Here is a 20,637-nt window from a genome sequence, read left to right as displayed (position 1 = left end):
ATATTTTAAAACCATAGATAGGTATCATAAATGTACTAGCTATGTTTGCCTAGTTAAGTAATTTTTTCCTTATTAAATAGCTAGTGTGTTATCTCTAAAAGATTTGCAACAAATCTATCATTATCTAATATTTAGGATTTAAAATTGTTTTTTGTCAAGTGAATTTCGGAGTTAGTTTCCTACTTCTTTGTGATTTGATTTTGCAAATAATTCAGTAGCATATAAATATTGTTTTGTTAGGATTGCAGCGAGATATGTATATTATTTATAAAATAATTTCCTTTAACAACACTTCATTATTTTTCTCTAATTAAGCATTTTTCTTTGTTAATTCCGTAATTCTTTTGTAAAAAGTACCAATAGAGCCCATAAATTTAAATGAAAATCTGTCTCTAATTCCATAGCTTTATCAGTATTCTGAAACTTGGCTCAGCATTAATGAGCTAGGAAGCTGTTAATTATGTTATGTTTTTCACATACCGGCACTAGTTCTACAGCATCACGTAGATGATGCTGAGGGCATCAAGACAAGCACGCGACGTTGCCTAATTATTTATTTTGCAGTGGGTTTGATGCTCAATAGTAGTTACTTTACTTTTTGCTTTTGCATGGCCAAGAAAATATGGCAAGCTTCGTATGCTGTTTTTGACAATGAGTACGTCGCACTGCAATGATAGTTCTTGTTGCGTTTAAAAATAACAATTTCTTCTCTTCCAATTTATGTGATCCTATTTCCTTTTTAGTTTATTTCGAAAATATTAAACTCTTTTTCTGAAAATAATTTAACTTTATCCTTCTCATTTTTATCTTTACTAAGAAAATTTTATAGGCATATAATTATAAATATTATGGCATGTTTAAGATCCCAAAAGTTTCAAAAGTCTTATAACAATACAAATGTGATGACACGATTCATGACCATCCATTTCAAAAGTCTTTATTTCTTTCTTCATCCATATCTCATATGTATGTAGAATTAAGCTGTAAATACACGTAAGGTGGAGAAAATGAGAGATCCGTGAGAAAATGACTTGTAATGGCATCTCATGTACTAATTTCATGTACATTTCTATACATGCAATGTCATACAATTGAACTCCTAATCTTGTATATTTTTACTAATTAGTATATATATAAGACCAAGCTTACATGTTATTGAAACAACCAACAAAAGAAGAGGGGTTTTAATAAAATCCTTGCAATGGCTACAAACGCTGCTTCTCTAGCAAACAATAACCAAAATTGCACCAAAAAAGAAGATGTTGTAATGGTGATGGTGCCCTTTCCAGCTCAAGGACATCTAAATCAGCTCCTTCATCTCTCTCGTCGCGTGTCATCGTACAGCTTACAAGTCCATTATGTCGGATTTAACACTTCTATCGAACAGGCAAAACTTCGGGTCCATGGTTGGGATCCTGTCACTGATACCACTCGTAACATCCATTTCAGAGAAATTCCAATACCTTCATCTTATAATATACAATCTCCTTGTTCAAACATGTCAAAATTCATTGCATCATCACTTGATTTATCTTTGACCTTGAGAGAGCCAGTAATTGCATTTTTAAATGAACTCTCTAGCACAACTAGGAAAGTGGTTATTGTTTATGATAGCTTAATGGCTTTTGTGGTTCAAGATATAGTTTCTATACCAAATGTCTCTGCCTATTGTTTTCATGCCGTCTCTGCTTTTACCACAAGCTCCATTATTTGGCAAGGCATAGAAAAATTTCTCCATCTTCCTACATGTCTTGGGAAATGTGCAAGGAAACTTCTTAAAATTCCAGAAGAACTTCCATCCCTTGAGAGTAGTTTCACACATGAGTTCTTGGATTTTATTAGCATGCAAGATAAGCATCAAAATATTTGCTCTGGAAATATATTTGATACATGCAAAGTTGTTGAGGGGCCCCATCTTGAAATTCTTGCAAAATTACATGGGCTACTAAGAAGAGGCAACCAATGGGCTCTTGGTCCCTTTAATCCAATCAAAATACAAAAAAATTCAAAAGATCATTGTCACAAATGCTTGAGATGGCTTGATAAACAAGGACCAAACTCAGTGATATTAGTTTCATTTGGAACAACAAGTTCTTTATCTAGTGAACAAATCAAAGAGCTTGCAATGGGATTAGAAAAAAGTGATCAAAAGTTCATTTGGGTAGTGAGAGATGCTTTGCTAGGAGAAGGCAAAGAAGTCAATATCCCAAATGGATATGAAGAAAGAATACAAGGAAGAGGGATTATTGTAAAAGATTGGGCACCCCAATTTGAAATCTTGGCGCATTCATCAATAGGCGGTTTTATGAGTCATTGCGGATGGAGTGCATGGAGAGTATTACTATGGGAGTCCCTATAGCTTCATGGCCTATGAGTTTTGATCAGCCTAGAAATGCAGTGTTAGTGACAAATGTGCTGAAAATTGGTATTGTTGTGAAGGACTGGGAGCATCACGATGATTTGATTACGTCAACAATAGTTGAAAATGCTGTTAGGAAATTGATGGATTCACCAGAGGGAAATGAAATGAGGATGAGAGTCATGGAACTTGGTAAAAAAGTTAGAGAATCCATGAAGGAAGGTGGTGTTTCTAGGATGGAGATGGATTCTTTCATTGCTCATGTTACTAGAGACTAGTTATTTTTATCAGCAAGTTTGTATGACTCTCTATTATCAATCATAAAACTAATTAAAATAAGCTAAGAGTGTACTTAATTATCCAGATTTGTACATTATACAAAGTATTTATAATCCCTTAGAGTCGCACATCGGTGTGAGATGAGATTTATTTGCCTCCCTATATAGTCTTGAACAATCCTCACCTCATGAACTAGTTTTTTGAGTTGAATTAAGTGCAACGTAACTTCTAGTTCTTATCTTGATATCATCGCAGGCGGAGGTCCTGTGTTCGAGTCTAACAGTCTCCTATTATCAATAAAGAATTTTCACATGATTGGTTCATTAAAAAAAAAAAAGATTTAGTTAACTAATAAGCCCACACATAAGGAACTTGCTGAAGATATAATTAAGTAAATAAAAATCCATCCTCTCTAACAACTTAATCTTTTATATGAAATGACCATTTACTTCAACGTAGTCATTGACCAAATAAAGATCTCCACCTTCAAGATAAGGATATGAACACTTCAAGAGATAAAAACTCGAAAGCTTTCTACTCAATGTTCCCAACTTATCCACTGATGTACAAGGAAGAGGGGAATGACAATATATATAGCCTAAAGCTAATCCTCTTCGGGAATTACAGAATTTGGATACAAATACTAATTATAATGACAAAAGCATTTGATAGGAGATAGGAGTATCTGTTGGGTTCAAGGTGTATGTGAATGGAAAATGGAAGAAAAAATGGTGGAGAGAAGGGAGACACTAATTTGGAAAGTGTACTCCCAAATTGGAAAGTTCTCCCACATTGGTGGGAGAAGAGAACTTGTGAGTGTTTATAATGAGAAACACTAACTTCACATGGTAAGTGAGGCAAGAAATAAGAGATTCCTCTCGCCGCCATCGTCGTCATTGTTCGGCTTTGGATTTGGATTTGGATTTGAAAAACGATTGATGAGATCTAATTTTTTAGACAATTTATTTGAAACTTGTTTACAAGTGGTAAAATCTGAATTTCTCCAAATGTGGGCGCAATTCTAACACATACGCAACGCACATCACGAAGGAATGCGACCCTTCAAGAAAAGGCAAACTGTTTCAAAATGCGACCGATCTGCGCACGCAGATAAAAAACTTAAGGCTATAAATACCTGTTATTTTCCTCAGGTATGCATATAAATTTTGACAGTAAAAACACTTCTATACTTAACAAAAACTCTGTGTGATCATTAAGCTATTGAGTGAGTTCATAGAATCCGACAATTTGAGGTACCGCTATTGTTCGGATTGTAAGCCATTTTATCCTAGGAGGAATATTCCATAACCTCGGGTACAATGAGGGAAAGTATTTCTTAAGGACACTCCGTGCAATCGGGGGACTTGGCCTTAAATTCTGTTTCATCTATTTTCTGAAATCTAACACACCTCTTGGATAGATTAGTAGTAATCTTGTGTTGAAGGTGTTAAAGAACTTCAAAGGTGTTCTTGTTTATACATGAACTATTGTTGAAGTTGGTGTTGTATATAAATACAGATTCGTGTACCCGAAATACACATGAAATAACAATCTTAAGGAATAATTTTACAGAATCTGTATTGCTTGTTTTTGGAGATTAAAGCTTTAAGTTTTCTACTCCGTTTGAATTTAACTATCGATTTGAAGACATAAAATCTTCATCACAATTTGAAAATTACTCGGTTGACGATTGAAAATCATAAAAACTTCATCGTTAACTAGAAACAAGAAAGGTGCTTAAGTTATTGCAACTTGTTAATAAGTAGTATTCTGAAAATACTAAATTTTCTTGTCTTGTGGTGACAGAAAAAATGACTAACGAAAGTCAAATGCAAGATGCGGCTACGATTGTGGGGGCAACTAGTATTGCCTCAACAAGTCGAGCAAATGCTCCGCAACCAATGGCACCTGCGGAGAAGCCCAAAAAAATTACGGGCATTGACTTTAAGCGATGACAGCAAAAGATGTTCTTTTACCTCACCACTCTATGCCTTCAAAAGTTCACTAGTGAGGATGCTCCTGAGGTGCCCGAGAGAACCTCGGACAAAGAGCATTTCATGATTGTAGAGGCTTAGAAACACTCGGACTTTCTTTGCAGGAATTATATCTTAAGTGGTCTCCAAGACGACCTCTATAATATTTATAGTGGAACTAAGACATCGAAGGAATTGTGGGGGGCACTAAAATGAAAATACAAGACAGAGGATGCAGAAATTAAGAAATTCTTTGTTGCACAGTTCTTGGACTTTAAAATGATAGATAGCAAATCGGTTGTCTCTCAAGTGCAGGAATTGCAAGTAATCATCCACGATCTCCTAGCGGAAGGTATATCTTTGAAAAATACCTTAGTTGAACAAATTAAAAATATTCTTAGTACTCACACAAACTTTTTTGTAGGTTTGATTATGAATGATGCATTTCAAGTAGCAGCGGTCATTGAGAAGCTACCACCAATGCAGAAAGACTTCAAAAACTACTTGAAGCGCAAATACAAGGAGATGACTGTCAAAGATCTTATTGTCCAACTGCGTATTGAAGAGGATAATAAGGTAGTCGAGAGAAGGTCAAAAGGTAATTCTACAATTAATGGAGCACATATTGTAGAAGATGACCAAAACAATTCTAAGAAAAGGAAAAAAGTTGAACAAGAAAGAAATCAACCCAAGAAGACATTCAAGAAAAAATGCTTCAATTGTGGTAAGATTGGCCACAAGTCCACGGATCATCGTGCCTCAAAGAAAGGCAAGAAAAAGGACCAAGCTAATATAGTTGAGTCCAACAAAAAAAGTGATGATCTGTGTGTTATGTTCTCAGAATGCAACTTGGTGGGAAATCCTCGTGAATGGTGGATGGATTCTGGTGCCACCCTCCATGTTTGTACCAACAAAGAGTTGTTTTCGTCATTCGCGTCGGCTTAAGTAGAAGAAATGATCTACATGTCTAACTCCACTACGGCTAAGGTAGAAGAAATAGGTAAAGTGGGCTTGAAAATGACTTCAGGAAAGGTCTTGACACTTAATAATGTCTTGTGTGTTCTGGAGTTACATAGGAACTTAATTTCTGTTTCACTTCTAGACAAGAATGAATTTAAATGAGTAACTATTTCTGGAAAAATTGTAATTTGCAAAGGAGAAGTATATGTAGGAAAAGGTATCTCACCAAGGGTCTTTATAAGATAAATGTAATGAATGTTGAAATCAATAAAAATTCAAATTATTCTTACTTTCTTGAGTCTTATAATTTGTGGCATGAACGTTTAGGCCATGTTAATTATAAAACATTACGAAAACTGATTAACTTAGAGGTTTTGCCAAACTTTGAGTGCAATAAATCAAAGTATCAAACGTGTGTGGAATCAAAGTATGCAAAGCATCCTTATAAGTTCGTTGAAAGGAATTCCAATCCCTTTGACTTAATATATACTGACATTTGTGATATGAAGTCAACACCATCACGTGGTGGGAAAAAGTATTTCATAACTTTTATTGACGATTGCGCTAGATACTATTATGTCTACTTGTTAAATAGTAAGGATGAAGCAATAGATGCATTTAGGCAATACAAAACTAAAGTTGAAAATCAATTAGAGAAAAAGATAAAAATGATAAGAAGTGATAGGGGCAGAGAATATGAATCTTCCTTCGCCGAAATATGTGTAGAGAATGAAATCGTCCATCAAACTACGGCCCCATATTCACCTCAATCTAACGGAATTGCAAAAACAAAAAACTCAATATTGAAGGAAATGATGAATGTCTTACTTATAAGTTCTGATTTACCGCAAAACTTGTGGGGGAAGGCTATCCTTACGACCAATTGTATACTAAATAGAGTTCCCCATAGTAAGACACAATCAATTCCTTATGAAAAATGAAAAGAAAAGAAACCTAACTTAAAATATTTCAAAGTGTGGGGGTGTCTAGCAAAGGTCCAAGTTCTTATTCCTAAAAGGGTTAAGATAGGACCTAAGACGATGGACGGTGTGTTCATAGGATGTGCTAAAAGTAGTAAAGAATGTCATTTTTGGTTCATAAATCCACATTCGGATATTAATGAAAATACGGTAATTGAATCAGATAATACTGAATTTTTTAAAAATATTTATCCGTATAAAACTAGATATGAACAGTCTAGTGGGGGGTCTAAATGACCTCGAGATGAACTAAGTGAGAATGTACATAGTGAAAAAAATCCAAGATGTAGTATGCGTCAAAGAACGTCAACTTCATTTGGTTCGGATTTTGTAATATTTCTCTTAGAAAATGAGCCTCAAATATTTAAAGAAGTGATGTTATCAGTAGACTCATCCTTTTGGAAAGAGGTAGTCAATAATGAGATTGATTCAATCTTAAGCAACCATACTTGGGAATTGGTTGATCTTCCTCCAGGAAATAAACCTTTAGGTTCTAAATTGATCTTCAAAAGAAAAATGAAAGAAGATAGTGCTATTGACAAATACAAGGCAAGATTTGTAGTAAAAGTCTTCAAATAAAAAGAAGGCCTCGATTACTTTGATATATACTCGCCGATAATAAGGATAACGTCGATTCGAATGTTAATTGCCTTAGTGGCGGTATATGGTCTTGAAATCCATCAAATAGATGTGAAAACCGCATTCCTAAATGGAGAATTGGAGGAAGAAATTTACATGGAATAACCTGAGAGTTTTGTGGTTCTAGGAAAAGAAAATAAGGTGTGTAAACTTGTTAAGTCACTTTATGGACTAAAACAAGTACCTAAGAAATGGCATGCAAATTTTGACCAGACCATGTTGGCAAACGAATTCAAGGGAAATGAATATGATAAATGTGTTTATATTAAAGACACTCCAAATCACTAAGTCATTGTGTGTTTATATGTGGATGATATGTTGATCATTAATAGAGACATTTCAGACATAAATGCAACAAAATGAATGCTCGAGAGCAAGTTTAATATGAAAAACCTTGGAGTTGCGGATGTGATCTTAGGAATAAGAATCCATAGAACTCCACAAGGGTTGGCATTGTCACAGTCTCATTATATCAAAAATGTACTTGACAAATTCAAGTATATGGAATTAGGTATTGCCAAGACTCCATTGGATGTGATTTTTGCACTTCAAAAGAATGAAGGTGAAAGTGACTCACAATTGGAGTATGCAAGAGTATTGAGATGTTTAATGTATATAATGAACTATACACGACCAAAAATAGCATACGCTATTAGTAAATTAAGTCGGTACACGAGTAATCCCAACAAAACTCACTGGTTGGCAATGAAAAGAGTTTTGGGGTATCTTAAATACACTCAAGACTATGCTTTACATTATAATAAATATCCCACGGTACTTGAAGGATATAGTGATACAAATTGGATCACCGGATCGAACGAAGAAAAATTCACAAGTGGATATGTATTTACTATCGGTGGAGGAGCAGTCTCTTGGAAATCATCCAAACATACTTGTATTGCTCACTCTATAATGGAATCTGAATTTATCGCATTGGATAAAGTCGATGAAGAAGAAGAATGGCTCTAGAATTTCTTGGAAGATATTCCTCCAGAATTTCTTGGAAGATATTCCTTATTGGCCCAAACCAGTAGCACTAGTATGTATACACTGTGATAGCCAAGCGGCAATAGGTAGGGCAGGGAGCATGATGTACAATGATAAATCCCATCACATATGATGGAGACATAATACCATTAGGGAACTTTTCTCTGGTGGAATTATCACTATTGACTATGTTAAGTCAAAGGATAATGTGTCGGATCCACTTACAAGAGGCCTATCTAGAGAAGGAGTGGAAAGGACATCCAAGGGAATGGGTTTAAGGCCTAGGACAAGTCAGCATGGCGATAACTCTACCTAGTAGACTGGAGATCCTAAGAGCTAGGTTCAAAGATTTCAAACAAAGTTATGTATGACAGGTTCAACATTGTCAATTACCCAACCCATTCTCGTAATGTAGACAATGTGTAGTAAACAAAGATAAAACTAAAGTGAAAAGTCTTTTAATGATTATTTAAATTTGGCAGATTTGACCAAATATTTTAATCTATAGGATTGAATGTTTAGAAATCACCTATATGAGGGAGAAGTGGAAGCCGCTTCAAAGAGAATGTTAGTAGAGGCCTATTCTCTAAGCTCTCATAAAACCGGGATGTGTTCATGGATGAAAAGAACAAAACCGTGAGACCCATAAATAGTAAAAGGTTGGTTGTGTGACATGTGTTGTCTAGGTATACATTAAAGATCGATGGTTCAAAGATATCAAATCTACAGATTGACCGAGTGCATCCGATGCATGTTCAGTATGGAAAGTTTAAAGGGAAACCTACTTATCCAGATGCAATCAGTCTTTGCTAAATGATCACATGCTTGTCTGTAAATTTTTCAAAAGATAGTCATTTCCCATTCATGTGGGGGATTTTTGGGTTCAAGGTGTATGTGAATGGAAAATAGAGAAAAAATAGTAGAGAGAAGGGAGACGCCAATCAGGAAAGTGTACTCCTAAATTAGAAAGTTCACTCATTTCTCCCACATTGGTGGGAGAAAAGAACTTGTGAGTGTTTATAATGAGGAAAAACTAACTCTGCATGGCAAGTGAGGCAAGAAATAAGAGATGCCTCGTGCCATCATCGTCGTCGCTAATTTGGCTTGGCTTCGGCTTCGGCTTTGGATTTAGATTTGGATTTGGATTTGTCAAATGATCAATCGATGAGATCTAATTTTTTAGACAAAATTTATTTGAAACTTGTTTACAAGTGATAATTTAATCCAAAATTCCAAAATCTGAATTTCTCCAAATGTGGGCACAATTCCAACGTATACGCAACTCACATCACGAAGGAATGAGATCCTTCAAGAAAAGGCACACTATTTTGAAATGCGATCGATCTACGCACGTAGATCAAAAACTGTGGACGCAGTTCAAACGTAGATTCTCACTGGAATCTATAAAATATCATCTGCAGCCGCACTTTGGACACAGTCCTGGCATAGTTCCAGCGTAGATACGTGACTGTTACAGAAAGGTGCCTTTCTGCTGAACCAATGCATCCTTTATGAAAGGATACACTTAAGGCTATAAATACCTGATATTTTCCTCAGGTATGCACATGAATTTTGACAGCAAAAACACTTCTATACTTAACAAAAACTCTGTGTGATCATTAAGTTGTTAAGTGAGTTCGTAGAATCCGATAATTTGAGGTACCGCTATTGTTCGGATTGTAGGACATTTTATCCTAGGAGAAAGATTTCCTAACCTTGGGTACAGTGAGGGAAATTATTCCTTAAGGACATTCCATGAAGTCGGGGGATTTGGCCTTAAATTCTGTTTCATCTATTTTCTGAAATCTAACACACTTGTTGGATAGATTATTAGTAATTTTGTGTTCAAGGTGCTAAAAAACTTCAAAGGTGTTCTTGTTTATACATGAGCTATTGTTGAAGTTGGTGTTATATAGAAATACAGATTCATGTACCCGAAATACACATGAAATAACAGTATCCAGCAACAGCTTTTAAAATTTCCTAGGTACACTATATGCCAACTGTATTAACATATATATTCATTCGTCAAATACTAGGATTAGTACAATTACAAGAAATAATTAAATCATCCACTTTGCTTAGTCCACAAATTCAAGAACCAACTTCACTAAAGACTAAGCAATGGTGCTTCTGCACTATTAACCTCCGTGATCTTTTCATATATGGTCTAGATAACTCCATAGGAACAAAAATGCCTTGTCAAACAAATACTAATGTTGTATAATACGTTAAGTTTTAACATTAAGATTAATTTCCAATACTATCTCAGATAATTTTGGATCAGCAAAAGAGATGGGGCAGGGGAATTACAGCTTAAAAAAGTTGCCATATACCCACAAGTTTTGATTTAGTTTGACATAGAAACAAATTTCCAACCCCTTCTGCTTTCATAATTTGAAGAAGGCTCTGTTGAAAGCTAAGAGCGGGAGAAAAGGGATGCATGAGCATTAGATAATGGAAAGAAAATTAAATTGTTTGGGACTTAGTGATAGATTCATCTTCTTTTTATAGAGGTAGGGTTGCACTACCCCTTGAAGTGATGAATCAATAGTCATTGCTCGTTAGACAAGGCATACACATAGTGCATTTGTAGTGTTTTGCTCGTGGGGAGAGGAATACGGGAAAGTTGGGTCCTTCATTTCCCATTTTGAGGTCAGATTTAATTTCTAATTGATGCTCAAAAAAAGGGTTTCAAACCTCTGAAAGGCAAGGCAAATTTAGTTTTGGTCTTTTGTTGCTAATTCATACTAGTACGTATACCTTGTATCCATTTCTTCCGGGACCTACCGAGCTTCCATTTCTTGCACTAAGAGATATGAAACTAAGAGGTATTGTTTTTCAACCCCAAAAAGTTAAAAAGGTAAGGTAATATTGAGCTTAATTAAGGTTGTTAAAACAATGAATTGAAGCTATGAGATTGAGCTGAAACCTCGATGGAAGCTAACATGGAGAGGGTGAAGTTTTCTTATTATGAGAGAATAACCAATGAAAACTATCTAAGAGAATAAAAACTATCAATCAACTCATCTTGTTACAATGTATGTATATACACACTAACAATCGACCAAGGAAAAATATCTACTTCAATTGACTATTTACGAAATTACCACTCTAACTAACTTTAAGCTTAGCTGGACTAATTTAACTTGCTAACTACCTTATCAATCTCAACACCCCCCCTCAAGTTGGAGGTGATATATTTACTAACAACTTGTGTAGAACCTCTGAGTATTTAGGTCCACTTAATGCGTTGGTTAGAATGTCAGCAGTTGCACAGTTGTGGAAAGATGTTGAAGAGAAACAAGTCCTTCTTGTAACTTGTCTCTAACAAAATGGCAATCCACCTCTATATTATTGGTACGTTCGTGGAACACTGGATTTTTGGCTATATGGATAGCTACTTAACTATCACTGAACATCGAGATTGGCAAGGTGCATGGTTCATTTAATTTCTTCTGTAATCTCTCCAACCAAACCAGCTCCCCAACCACTTTTCTTATTTTATTGTATTTTGCTTCTGTTGATGATAAATAAATAGTGCTTTGCTTCTTTGAATTCTATCCAATAGGACTATCACCTATGAACACAATGTATCCAGTTACAGATTTCCTGGAATTAGAGCATGATGCCCAGTTTGAGTCACAGTAGGTTGTGATTTTGCAGTTTCCATTTTTAGAAAAGAAAATACCTTGACTCAAGTTACCTTTTAAGTACCTCAAAACATGAAAAACAACCTTGAGGTGTGTCTCTCTCGGTGCTTGTAGAAACTAACTCAAATATTGAACACTATATGTAATGTCCATCCTTGTGTGAGTGAGAAAATTGAGTTTCCCTACTAGTTTCCTATAGTAGGTTGGATCAGCCAAAAGTTGTCCCTCAGTTAAATTAGGCTTCATGTTAGGATCAAGGGGTACAGTTGTGATGCTATAGTTTGAGCAGTCAAACTCTTTGATCAAATCAGTGGCAAATTTTTATTGTGAGATCAATACTCCTTCTTTCTTGTAAAGAATATCAAGACTTAAGAAATAGTGCATCCTAGATCTTTGATCTTGAACTAGTCATGTAAGTAAGCCATTAAAGATTGTATATCTGCCAAATCAGTACCTATCATGATTATATCATTAATGTATACAACAACAAATACATTACATATTCCATCTTTCTTCAGGAATAGGGAATAGTCACTGCTGAAATGTGAGTAACCCCTTGAATATAATATTGTAGCTAGTTTTTCATACCAATGTCTACTTTCCCGCTTTAGCCTATATAGAGATTTGTTTAATTTACACACTATGTTTGTGTCACTAACTTGTAATCCCTGTGGTAGGTCATGTAGACTTCCTCATTGAGGTCTCCATGGAGGAAGGCATTATTCATATCTAGCTAGTATAAATCCCAACCTTTCTTAAATGTTAAACCAATGAGTGTTCTTACTGCAGTTATTTTGACTACTAGTGAAAAGGTCTTTGTATAATCTATACCTGCCTATTGTGTATATCCCTTGACCGCAAGTCTAGCCTTGCACCTTTCAATAGATCCATCAATTTTATGTTTGATCTTGTATCCCCACTTGCATTCTATGTCTTTCTTTCCTACAGGTAAAGGAACTAGGTTCCAAGTGTTATTAGCATACAAAGCTTCAAATTCAAGTGTCATGGCTGCCTACTAAGCTGGATTTAAGCTTGCCTCTTCAAATGAAGATGGTTCATTATCATGTGATATATGCCTAATTAATTGCTGACTATCGTGTGAAAAAAATGTTAGGGAAGTGTGTTGGACTAGAAGCTTATAGGTGTAATACTTTAGATAGGATGGTATATTATGTGGCTTACTGGATATCCTGAGTGTTGTAGTGGTAGAAGTTTCAGCTGGTAGTGTAAAAGTGTTAGATAGAGTGTTGGGATGTGTAGAATAAAGGTGTGATAATGATGAAATGTGTGGTTGTGAGATAGTAGGTGGTGCAGATGAACAAGCAATATGATGTGAAAATATATTATGTGAATTAGCAGTATTTTGAACAACAGTTTCAATAGTTTTATCGAACATATGATCATTATCAAAAGCATTAAAGTTTGAACTTAAAGATTCAGAAGTGAGGTCAAGTTTTCTTAAGAATGGACTAAATTTTGTATTAGGAAAACATAAGGCAAAGGGGAAACATAACATCCCTAGAAATGTGTATTCTCTTAGTGCTTAAATCTAGGACCTTGTACCCTTTGGTTGTAATACCCCGCATGTTTCTAAGCTAGGAAGTGAATAAGTATTCCTACGTATGAAATCTCCTATCCTGTGATTCATACTTGAGTAAATGACTTACAATGAATATCCTAGTGATAGGATAGATTATGATGCATTAAGCATGTTCATATGAGTCACTTAAGGTAATACAAGCTAAGATTTTTTGAATCCATCAAGTTTAAGTGTTTGATTTTGCAAGGATCATCTTTGAATGAGTATAACTCGATGTTAATATGGTATTTTGGCTGATTTAGACCATCAAATTGTAGAGAATCAAATTAGCTTTCCAACGTTACAAATTTTGCCTTAATCCAATACCCAAGCAAAAAGTTATGCCCATTTTCGTAAGAGACAGTAAGCATAGGCGATTGGTTAGGCTCCGCCTAACCGAAGCATAGGCGATTGGTTAGGCGCCGCCCAACCCAAGCATAGTAGATCACTTGGGCGCCACCTAAGTCAATTCTAGGTGTCAAAAACACTCCGTTTTGAGTTATTTTAAAGGTAATTAAGTCTTTAAATACTCCTTACACGTCCCTAAACTTAACCCTATGAAATATATATCTTCTAAACATACTGCAACCCTATTTTCATCTCAAAGCTCATCATCCAAGAGAACTAAAGGAGAAAAACAACTAGGGTTGCATAATTAAGCTTGAAGATCCGATTTCAAGGGAATTCCTCCGTCAATCATTAAGAATGTTCCTTCTAAGGTATGCGTAGTGTCCATCTATGGATTCAATTCGTTCATAGAGTTCAAGAATCAATCTTTAAAATACAAAAGTTTGGTTGATTGTGGTGATATGATCATACCCATGTTGATGCTTGATTGTTTTCCTTTTTTTCATTATAAAGTATGATTTCTATATTGTTGGGTGTTGATGATCATGTTGTTGATATTGGGTGATTTCCAAGATGGAATCTTTATATGTTTTTTTGTGAATTCATGATATCATATGAGTTGGAAACATGTAAATTTGCTTGTTCATGATGTATAATTTGATGAATTCACCTATGCTTAAGATGTGCATGTAAGGTGTTTGATAAAATTCCTAAAGAACTAGAAAGCATGCAATATGGAATTGTGACTAAGTGAAGGATTCATGATATGCCCTTACGTTCCAATGACTTCTATCTTGTTAATGTGCCTTGTAAATCTTGTTGGAATACTCATGAACTATTCTTATGAGATTATGCTATGTTTACTTGCAAATCCTACTTATGAACAAGATGTATGATAACCATGCAACCCACATGAACTTCCATGCTATTAGTATGTGTTGACAATATGATTATGCAACGAACATGATATTAAGATTGTGCAAGTACTTCCATGTGATATGAAATCCTTTCCATGCAATACATTGTTGATAACCATGATTAGTATAAGATCCCTACTTATGATATTATAAATTATGGACTCTACTCTTATGATCAAGTTAGTCATGTGTGTCAGTTTTTTTCCATCGAGTCCTGGGGGTACTTTTACCCGAAAACTATAGCTGCGTGCCTAGATCCATGTCATGTTTCACGATATCCGAACTCAAGTTATGATTCCATAGACTTCAGTCAGTCATGTGACTCAGGAAAACCTCATGATCTTAGTCAGTTGTTAGATATCAGTAATATTCTGCCAGTCAACGAAATTCAGTAAGATCAAGTCATGCACAGTCAGTTATTCATGTCCAGTCCCTCCAGATGGGAGTAGAGGTTAGCACCGAGTGAACCCAAGGATGGGAACTCACCCGCCAATTCAGGGTATGATTCTTAGTAGAAATCCTTGTGTTCCAGAGCTACGTAGCCAGCGTAGGTTGAGACATCTTAACCCGTCAGCTCAGGGTTGATGAGGTGGCTTAACCTGTCAGTTTAGGGTTCCCACCGTTCTCATTGAGTACCCGCCAGATAAGGGTCACTTATAGCTGTCCTTACCAGTGGCGCGGTATTGACACCCCTCCAGTCGAGGCAAAGATTGGACCCCAGCTTAGCCATAACAGCATACATGGGGCATGTCGGTTAAACACTACTTCCCACAGTTTCAGTATTAGTCTTAGTAAAAGAACTCAGATAGTTCTTCAGATTTCAGTAAATACAGGACTGACAGATACAGTCATCCATGTTATCAGTTTCAATATCAGTCAGGACAGTTATCAGTAAACCATGTATTAGCTTACAAGCCATGCTATCACGTATTCATGGTCCCAGTTTCTATATATGTGTGTTTGCACTCCCACGTTCATATTAGTCGGTCAGTGTTGTTCATGCATGAAACCCTTTATGTTCAGCCTACCTTCCTTGTATACTCAGTACTCCAGTATTACTGACGCATTTGCACTATGGTGCTTTCTTTTCATGTTACACCATAGGTTCCGAGACACGAGCTCCAGCCCAGCAGTAGCAGTAGCGTTCCAGTCGCAGAGACACAGTGAGTCCTCATTGATTCGAGGACAATATGATCTGATTCATTTATTTATTCTTCAGTTCAGTTTTACGGAGTTAGTTGGAGACATGTTCCTTCAACTCCGTATTCAAACAATTTAGAGACTTTTAGATTTACGTCCAGATTTAGTTGTTTTGGGTATTTTCGCCCACATGATTGTATTTAGTTGAACCTTATGGCCTTACAGTTTCATGTATTCCATATTATTACATCATGATTTGTAGTATACAGGTACAGATATCAGTCATGGGTTAGCTTGTGGTCCCTCGGGGTCATGAGTATCATGTAGCATTTCGATTCAGCAAATCAGGGTGTTACATTGGTATTGAAAGGGTATCCAACAAACATATGTGGTGTAGCTATTGGTTCAAATATTTCCCTATGAGATTTGAGTGTAGCAGGGTAACAAAGACAACTAAATGATCTAAGGTGTGAGTAAGCAGGTTTCTGACTGTACAGGACTTCAAAAGGTGTTTTGTTTTTTAGTATAGTGTTGGGGAGTCTGTTTATCAAATATGTAGCAGTTAGGATACATTTTCCCCAATATTTTAAAAGGACATTGGAATTATATAGGAAGGCCCTAGCAATTTGAGAAGATGTTTGTATTTTCCCTCGACCACACCATTTTATTATGGTGTGTAGGGATAAGTCTTTTGATGTATGATGCCTTTATTTTGCAGGAAAGAGGATGTTTCTTTGTTTGTGAACTCCAGTCCATTGTCAGTTCTAATATACTTAATTATGGTGCCAAACTAATTCTCTATCTGGGAAACAAATGATTTAATGTTTGTAACACATTGCTTTTGCAGCTTAAGAGTTGTGTCCAAGTTGATCTGCTAAAGTCATCGACTATAGCTAGGAAATATCTTTTATTCGTTCAAGTTGGTGTGTGGTAAGTCCTCCAGAGGTCAACAAGTATGAGATCAAATAAGTTTTTGGATTGGTTTTGTGAATGCTTAGGAAAAGAAAGTCTGGTATGCCTTGCTAAGGGACATATGGTGTAGGTGAAAGGTTGTTTGGGGGTAAAGGTAACAGGTATGGTACTTATCCCTTTCATTTTACTGAAGGGTACATCGCCTAGTCTAGTATGCCATAAGTAATCTACACAGTTTCCATGAGACATAAATAAAGCATGAGAGACATTAGAACATAAAGTGTGTATTTAATTTGAAGCATTACAAAAGTCTAATTGCATTTAGCAATTGCATTTCTTGGTGTTTTGGATCTTACAAATGAGATAAAAGATGGAACTATAGCTTACTTATTTTTGGCAGATAAAGGAGGTGAAGGCAATATAGATGAACATTGAGATAATGCTGAAATAAGAAAAACTATAGTAGGTGATTGAGAAATAGCTCAAGAATAATATGAGGGAGAACAATTGTGACAGCTTGCACATAGGTAATACAGGCCACTCTTTGCTCTACCAATTTCCAGAGGGCTCTTCACTGAAGGGCCCTTCATAAGGCAGGAAGAATTATTAAATATAATAGAACCCTTGAGATGGGAAGCCAAGCAATTGACAAAAATCAAATTAAATTTAAAACTAGGTATGAACAACACATTTTGCAATATCATTGATGGACTAAGCTGTGCATCACCAATTTCTGTGACTCTGACTTTGTAGCCATTTAGTAAAGTGACTAAGAAAGGATATGCTAAGGGTCGAATTCTAACTAATAAGTTTTTAAGGTAGGTCATATGATTCGTGGCTCCAGACTCTATGATCCATGAGTCAGCTGATAAGGTGGCATAATTATAAGTCAAAGCACTAACTTTAGTAATATAAGAATGACAAGCAAAAATACCTACGAGTTTCACAGCAACATGGCCACCAAATGGTTATTGATTGATTTGCTAGGATCCTTATGATCAACGGGTCCTTTGACCTGAACATTTCCCAACAAAGCCAAGAGCTTATTATACTGTTCTGTAGTCAAGATATATTGACATTGATTGTTATGCTTGTTGATCCTGTAGCATCCTTAGTAGGCATATTATCAGTGCTTGCCATCATATTTATTTTTGTTGATCCTGCATTTATTTCTTTGGTGAACTTGAAGTCAAAAGGGAACCATGCAGCTTACAGCATTTTGCTTCAGTATGTCTTGTCTTTTTACAGTAGTTGCAAAATAAGATTGCTCTATTGGTGAGCTAATTTGCAGGAGGAGAGTTAGAGTTCATATAGGTGTTTTTCCCCTATTCCTATAAGGTGAGCGAGAAGGGGCATAATTTGTCCTAAAGTCCACGTTTCCTGAATTTGCACCAGTGTCTCTATACCCTGACCCTCCAGCTCTAGTAGAGTAGGCACCAACAGACAAGAAAGTCGATTCCAAGTAAAGTCGACTAGTAGGTCTTACTTCTCTCTGTTTTTGCTCTTATATGAGGATGGAAAAGGCTTGAGCCATTGTAGGTAGAGGATTTATCATCAAAATACTCCCCCTAACTATGATGTAAACTTCATTTAAACCCATTATAAATTGAATTAGATGTCAAACGTGTTCTTCCTTATGCATCTTAATCTTTCTACCACAAACACACACACATGTACACTGCGTGTTCGTATCTAAAGCACTCAGTTCCTCCCATAAACGCCTACCATTTGTGTAGTACCCTGTAATAACTAAGTTTCCTAGGGTGAGAACGTTAATTTCTTGTTGAAGTTAGTACAATTTAGCTCCATTAGTTTGATCGTACCGAGCTTCCAATTCATCCCAAAGCTCCTTAGCATTATTCACAAATTGTAGGCTATCACTGAGATTCTTAGAAAGAGATTTCAAAAGCCAAGAGGTTACCATATCATCGCATCGCTCCCATTGTGCAAATTTTGGTGAATCAGCAGCGGGTCGTTGAACTTTTCCATTGATGAACCCAGTTTTTCTTTTCACAGAATGTGCACGTAATACAGCTTTTTTTCCATGATTTATAACCCGATCCATCGAATTGAGTTGGGATTATTGAAGATCCTGCATTTCTAAGGGATGAATGTACAATGCGTTGTTTGAATACGAAGTTTTCGATGTAACGGTGAAATTTGTAGAATCTGGTATAGTATCCGCCATCGTTGTGTAATTTCTCAAAAAAGGGTTGAAAAGGGCAAAAGCAAACCAGAAAAGGAAAGGAAATTTTGAGGAAAACCAATGAAGAAGAACCTTTATGGCTCTGATACCATGTCAAAACAATGAATTGAAGCTACGAGATTGAGCTTAAATCTCCATGGAAGCTCACGTGGAGAGGGTGAAGTTTTCTTATTATGAGAGAATAACCAATGAAAATTGTTTTGGAGAATGAAAACTGTCAATCAACTCATCTTGTTACAATGTATATATAGATATACACTAACAATCGACTAAGGAAAAATATCTACTTCAATCGACTATTTACAAAACTACCACTCTAACTAACTTTAAGCTTAGCTGGACTAATTTAACTTGCTAACTGCCTAATCAATCTCAACAAAGGCATCCATAATTTGCCATGAAACCAAAAGGTTAAAAGGGTAATCTAGTTCATTTATGCCTAAATGTGATTATTCAAATGCATTCTGAAAATGAATAAATTCCTTGTCCAAGCCATGGAACTTGCGCCAAATACACCTGACAAATAATGATTCAGAAGAGATACGGTATTTTTTGAACTAGAAAACACTCGATTTCCATTTCGGTGGTACATGTAATCAACCTGCTATTAAGGATATGTCATAGTGAAATAATTAAAAAAGAGCTTCAGTATACATCATAAAGAAATAAATGGGAGGGAGGGACAAAACGAAAATCAAGAAATGTGGTACTCGCTTTTTAATCCAGAAAATAGTACATGGATAATGTTGGACTAGTTTTTATTTTATTCTTCTTTATCACAAAAGCTAGAGAATATTGCAATTTATGTCATCATAAAGTTTTCTACTAATCATCCATTCACTAGTTCCCTCAAGATGGTTTCATATAGAGTAGCATTGTAAATAAAGAAATGTCCAGCATCAGGAACTTTATGATATTTAATCCAACCAAGCTTCTCTACTATGTACTGATTGAGTTTTCTTGGTATAATTTTGTCCTCATAACCTTGCCATATATGGACATTTCCCTTATTCTCTGGACAAGGATTAGAAACTTGCGTTGGATCAAATTCCCATTTCCCAAAACCTACTATCAGGTCCCGGTAGAACGATTCAAACTTCCCCTGTTGTGTTACCGTTTCCTAGAAATGATCCAAAAAATTTCGTAATTATAATTAGGAGTGTTAAATGTACAGATTGAACAAACTATTTACCTGACCAAGACTAGGGGCTCCGGATAACTGTTTCACTATTTCCAAATCAGTTTTGCTAAAAATGGCCATATTTCCTTCCACAACACTCCAAGAATGGAACCACTTTTGATTCATCCACCAATTAAATAGCCAGGGGGCATAGTGTGCAATTTGAAATGTCCTCTTGTCTTGTGGAACTATTATTTCTAAAGCTTCTTTTGATAGTTTAGTAGGATAACATGTCCACCAATAGTTCGTGGATGGACCTACAAGAGCAGCTCCAGCCAATCTGCTTGGGTTAATTTTAAGTATAGTCACTAAACTTTATCAACAATAATAGTAAAATCACAATAACAATAGAAAGTGGCAAAGCGCTTGATATGGACAAGTGACAGCCATCACCAAATGCTGAAAATTTGACAATTTGGTCATTTATATTATCTAAGCAAAAACTCGAAACCAAAATAAGCCACAAAATAAAAAAAATGACCAAAATAGGCTACTGTAACGCCCCGAATCTGTACCCTGAACGCT

The 20,637-nt window shown here is 35.8% G+C and overlaps 2 protein-coding genes across 2 annotated transcripts; one reads left to right on the top strand and one right to left on the bottom strand.

The window, feature by feature from the left end:
* The first annotated feature begins 1,201 nt into the window (after nt 1-1,201).
* On the top strand, nt 1,202-2,637 carry LOC107855121 (zeatin O-xylosyltransferase-like). Its single transcript, XM_047411127.1, has 2 exons — nt 1,202-2,335; nt 2,440-2,637. The coding sequence occupies exons 1-2, from the start codon at nt 1,202-1,204 to the stop codon at nt 2,635-2,637; spliced, it is 1,332 nt and encodes a 443-aa protein (XP_047267083.1).
* A 16,976-nt stretch (nt 2,638-19,613) lies between these two features.
* LOC107855113 lies at nt 19,614-20,367 on the bottom strand. The gene is made up of 2 exons (XM_016700103.2): nt 20,125-20,367; nt 19,614-20,052 (listed from the first exon to the last, which is right to left on the bottom strand). The coding sequence occupies exons 1-2, from the start codon at nt 20,236-20,238 to the stop codon at nt 19,762-19,764; spliced, it is 405 nt and encodes a 134-aa protein (XP_016555589.2). The 5' UTR covers nt 20,239-20,367; the 3' UTR covers nt 19,614-19,761.
* Nucleotides 20,368-20,637: the final 270 nt, after the last annotated feature.

This window comes from Capsicum annuum, chromosome 1, assembly GCF_002878395.1.
Source record: "Capsicum annuum cultivar UCD-10X-F1 chromosome 1, UCD10Xv1.1, whole genome shotgun sequence".
Classification (NCBI taxonomy): domain Eukaryota; kingdom Viridiplantae; phylum Streptophyta; class Magnoliopsida; order Solanales; family Solanaceae; genus Capsicum; species Capsicum annuum.
Note: the sequence above shows the minus strand (reverse complement) of the source record. Positions and strands in the feature narration are given on the sequence as shown.

What these genes read in the sequence shown, in the direction of transcription:
- LOC107855113 (XM_016700103.2), bottom strand. Translation starts at nt 20,238, where the DNA reads ATGAATCAAAAGTGGTTCCATTCTTGGAGTGTTGTGGAAGGAAATATG. An exon ending in GAGCCCCTAGTCTTGGTCAG is followed by an intron (nt 20,053 to 20,124) that starts GTAAATAGTTTG and finishes GATCATTTCTAG; the next exon opens with GAAACGGTAACACAACAGGG.
- LOC107855121 (XM_047411127.1), top strand. Translation starts at nt 1,202, where the DNA reads ATGGCTACAAACGCTGCTTCTCTAGCAAACAATAACCAAAATTGCACC. An exon ending in GCGGATGGAGTGCATGGAGA is followed by an intron (nt 2,336 to 2,439) that starts GTATTACTATGG and finishes ATTGTTGTGAAG; the next exon opens with GACTGGGAGCATCACGATGA.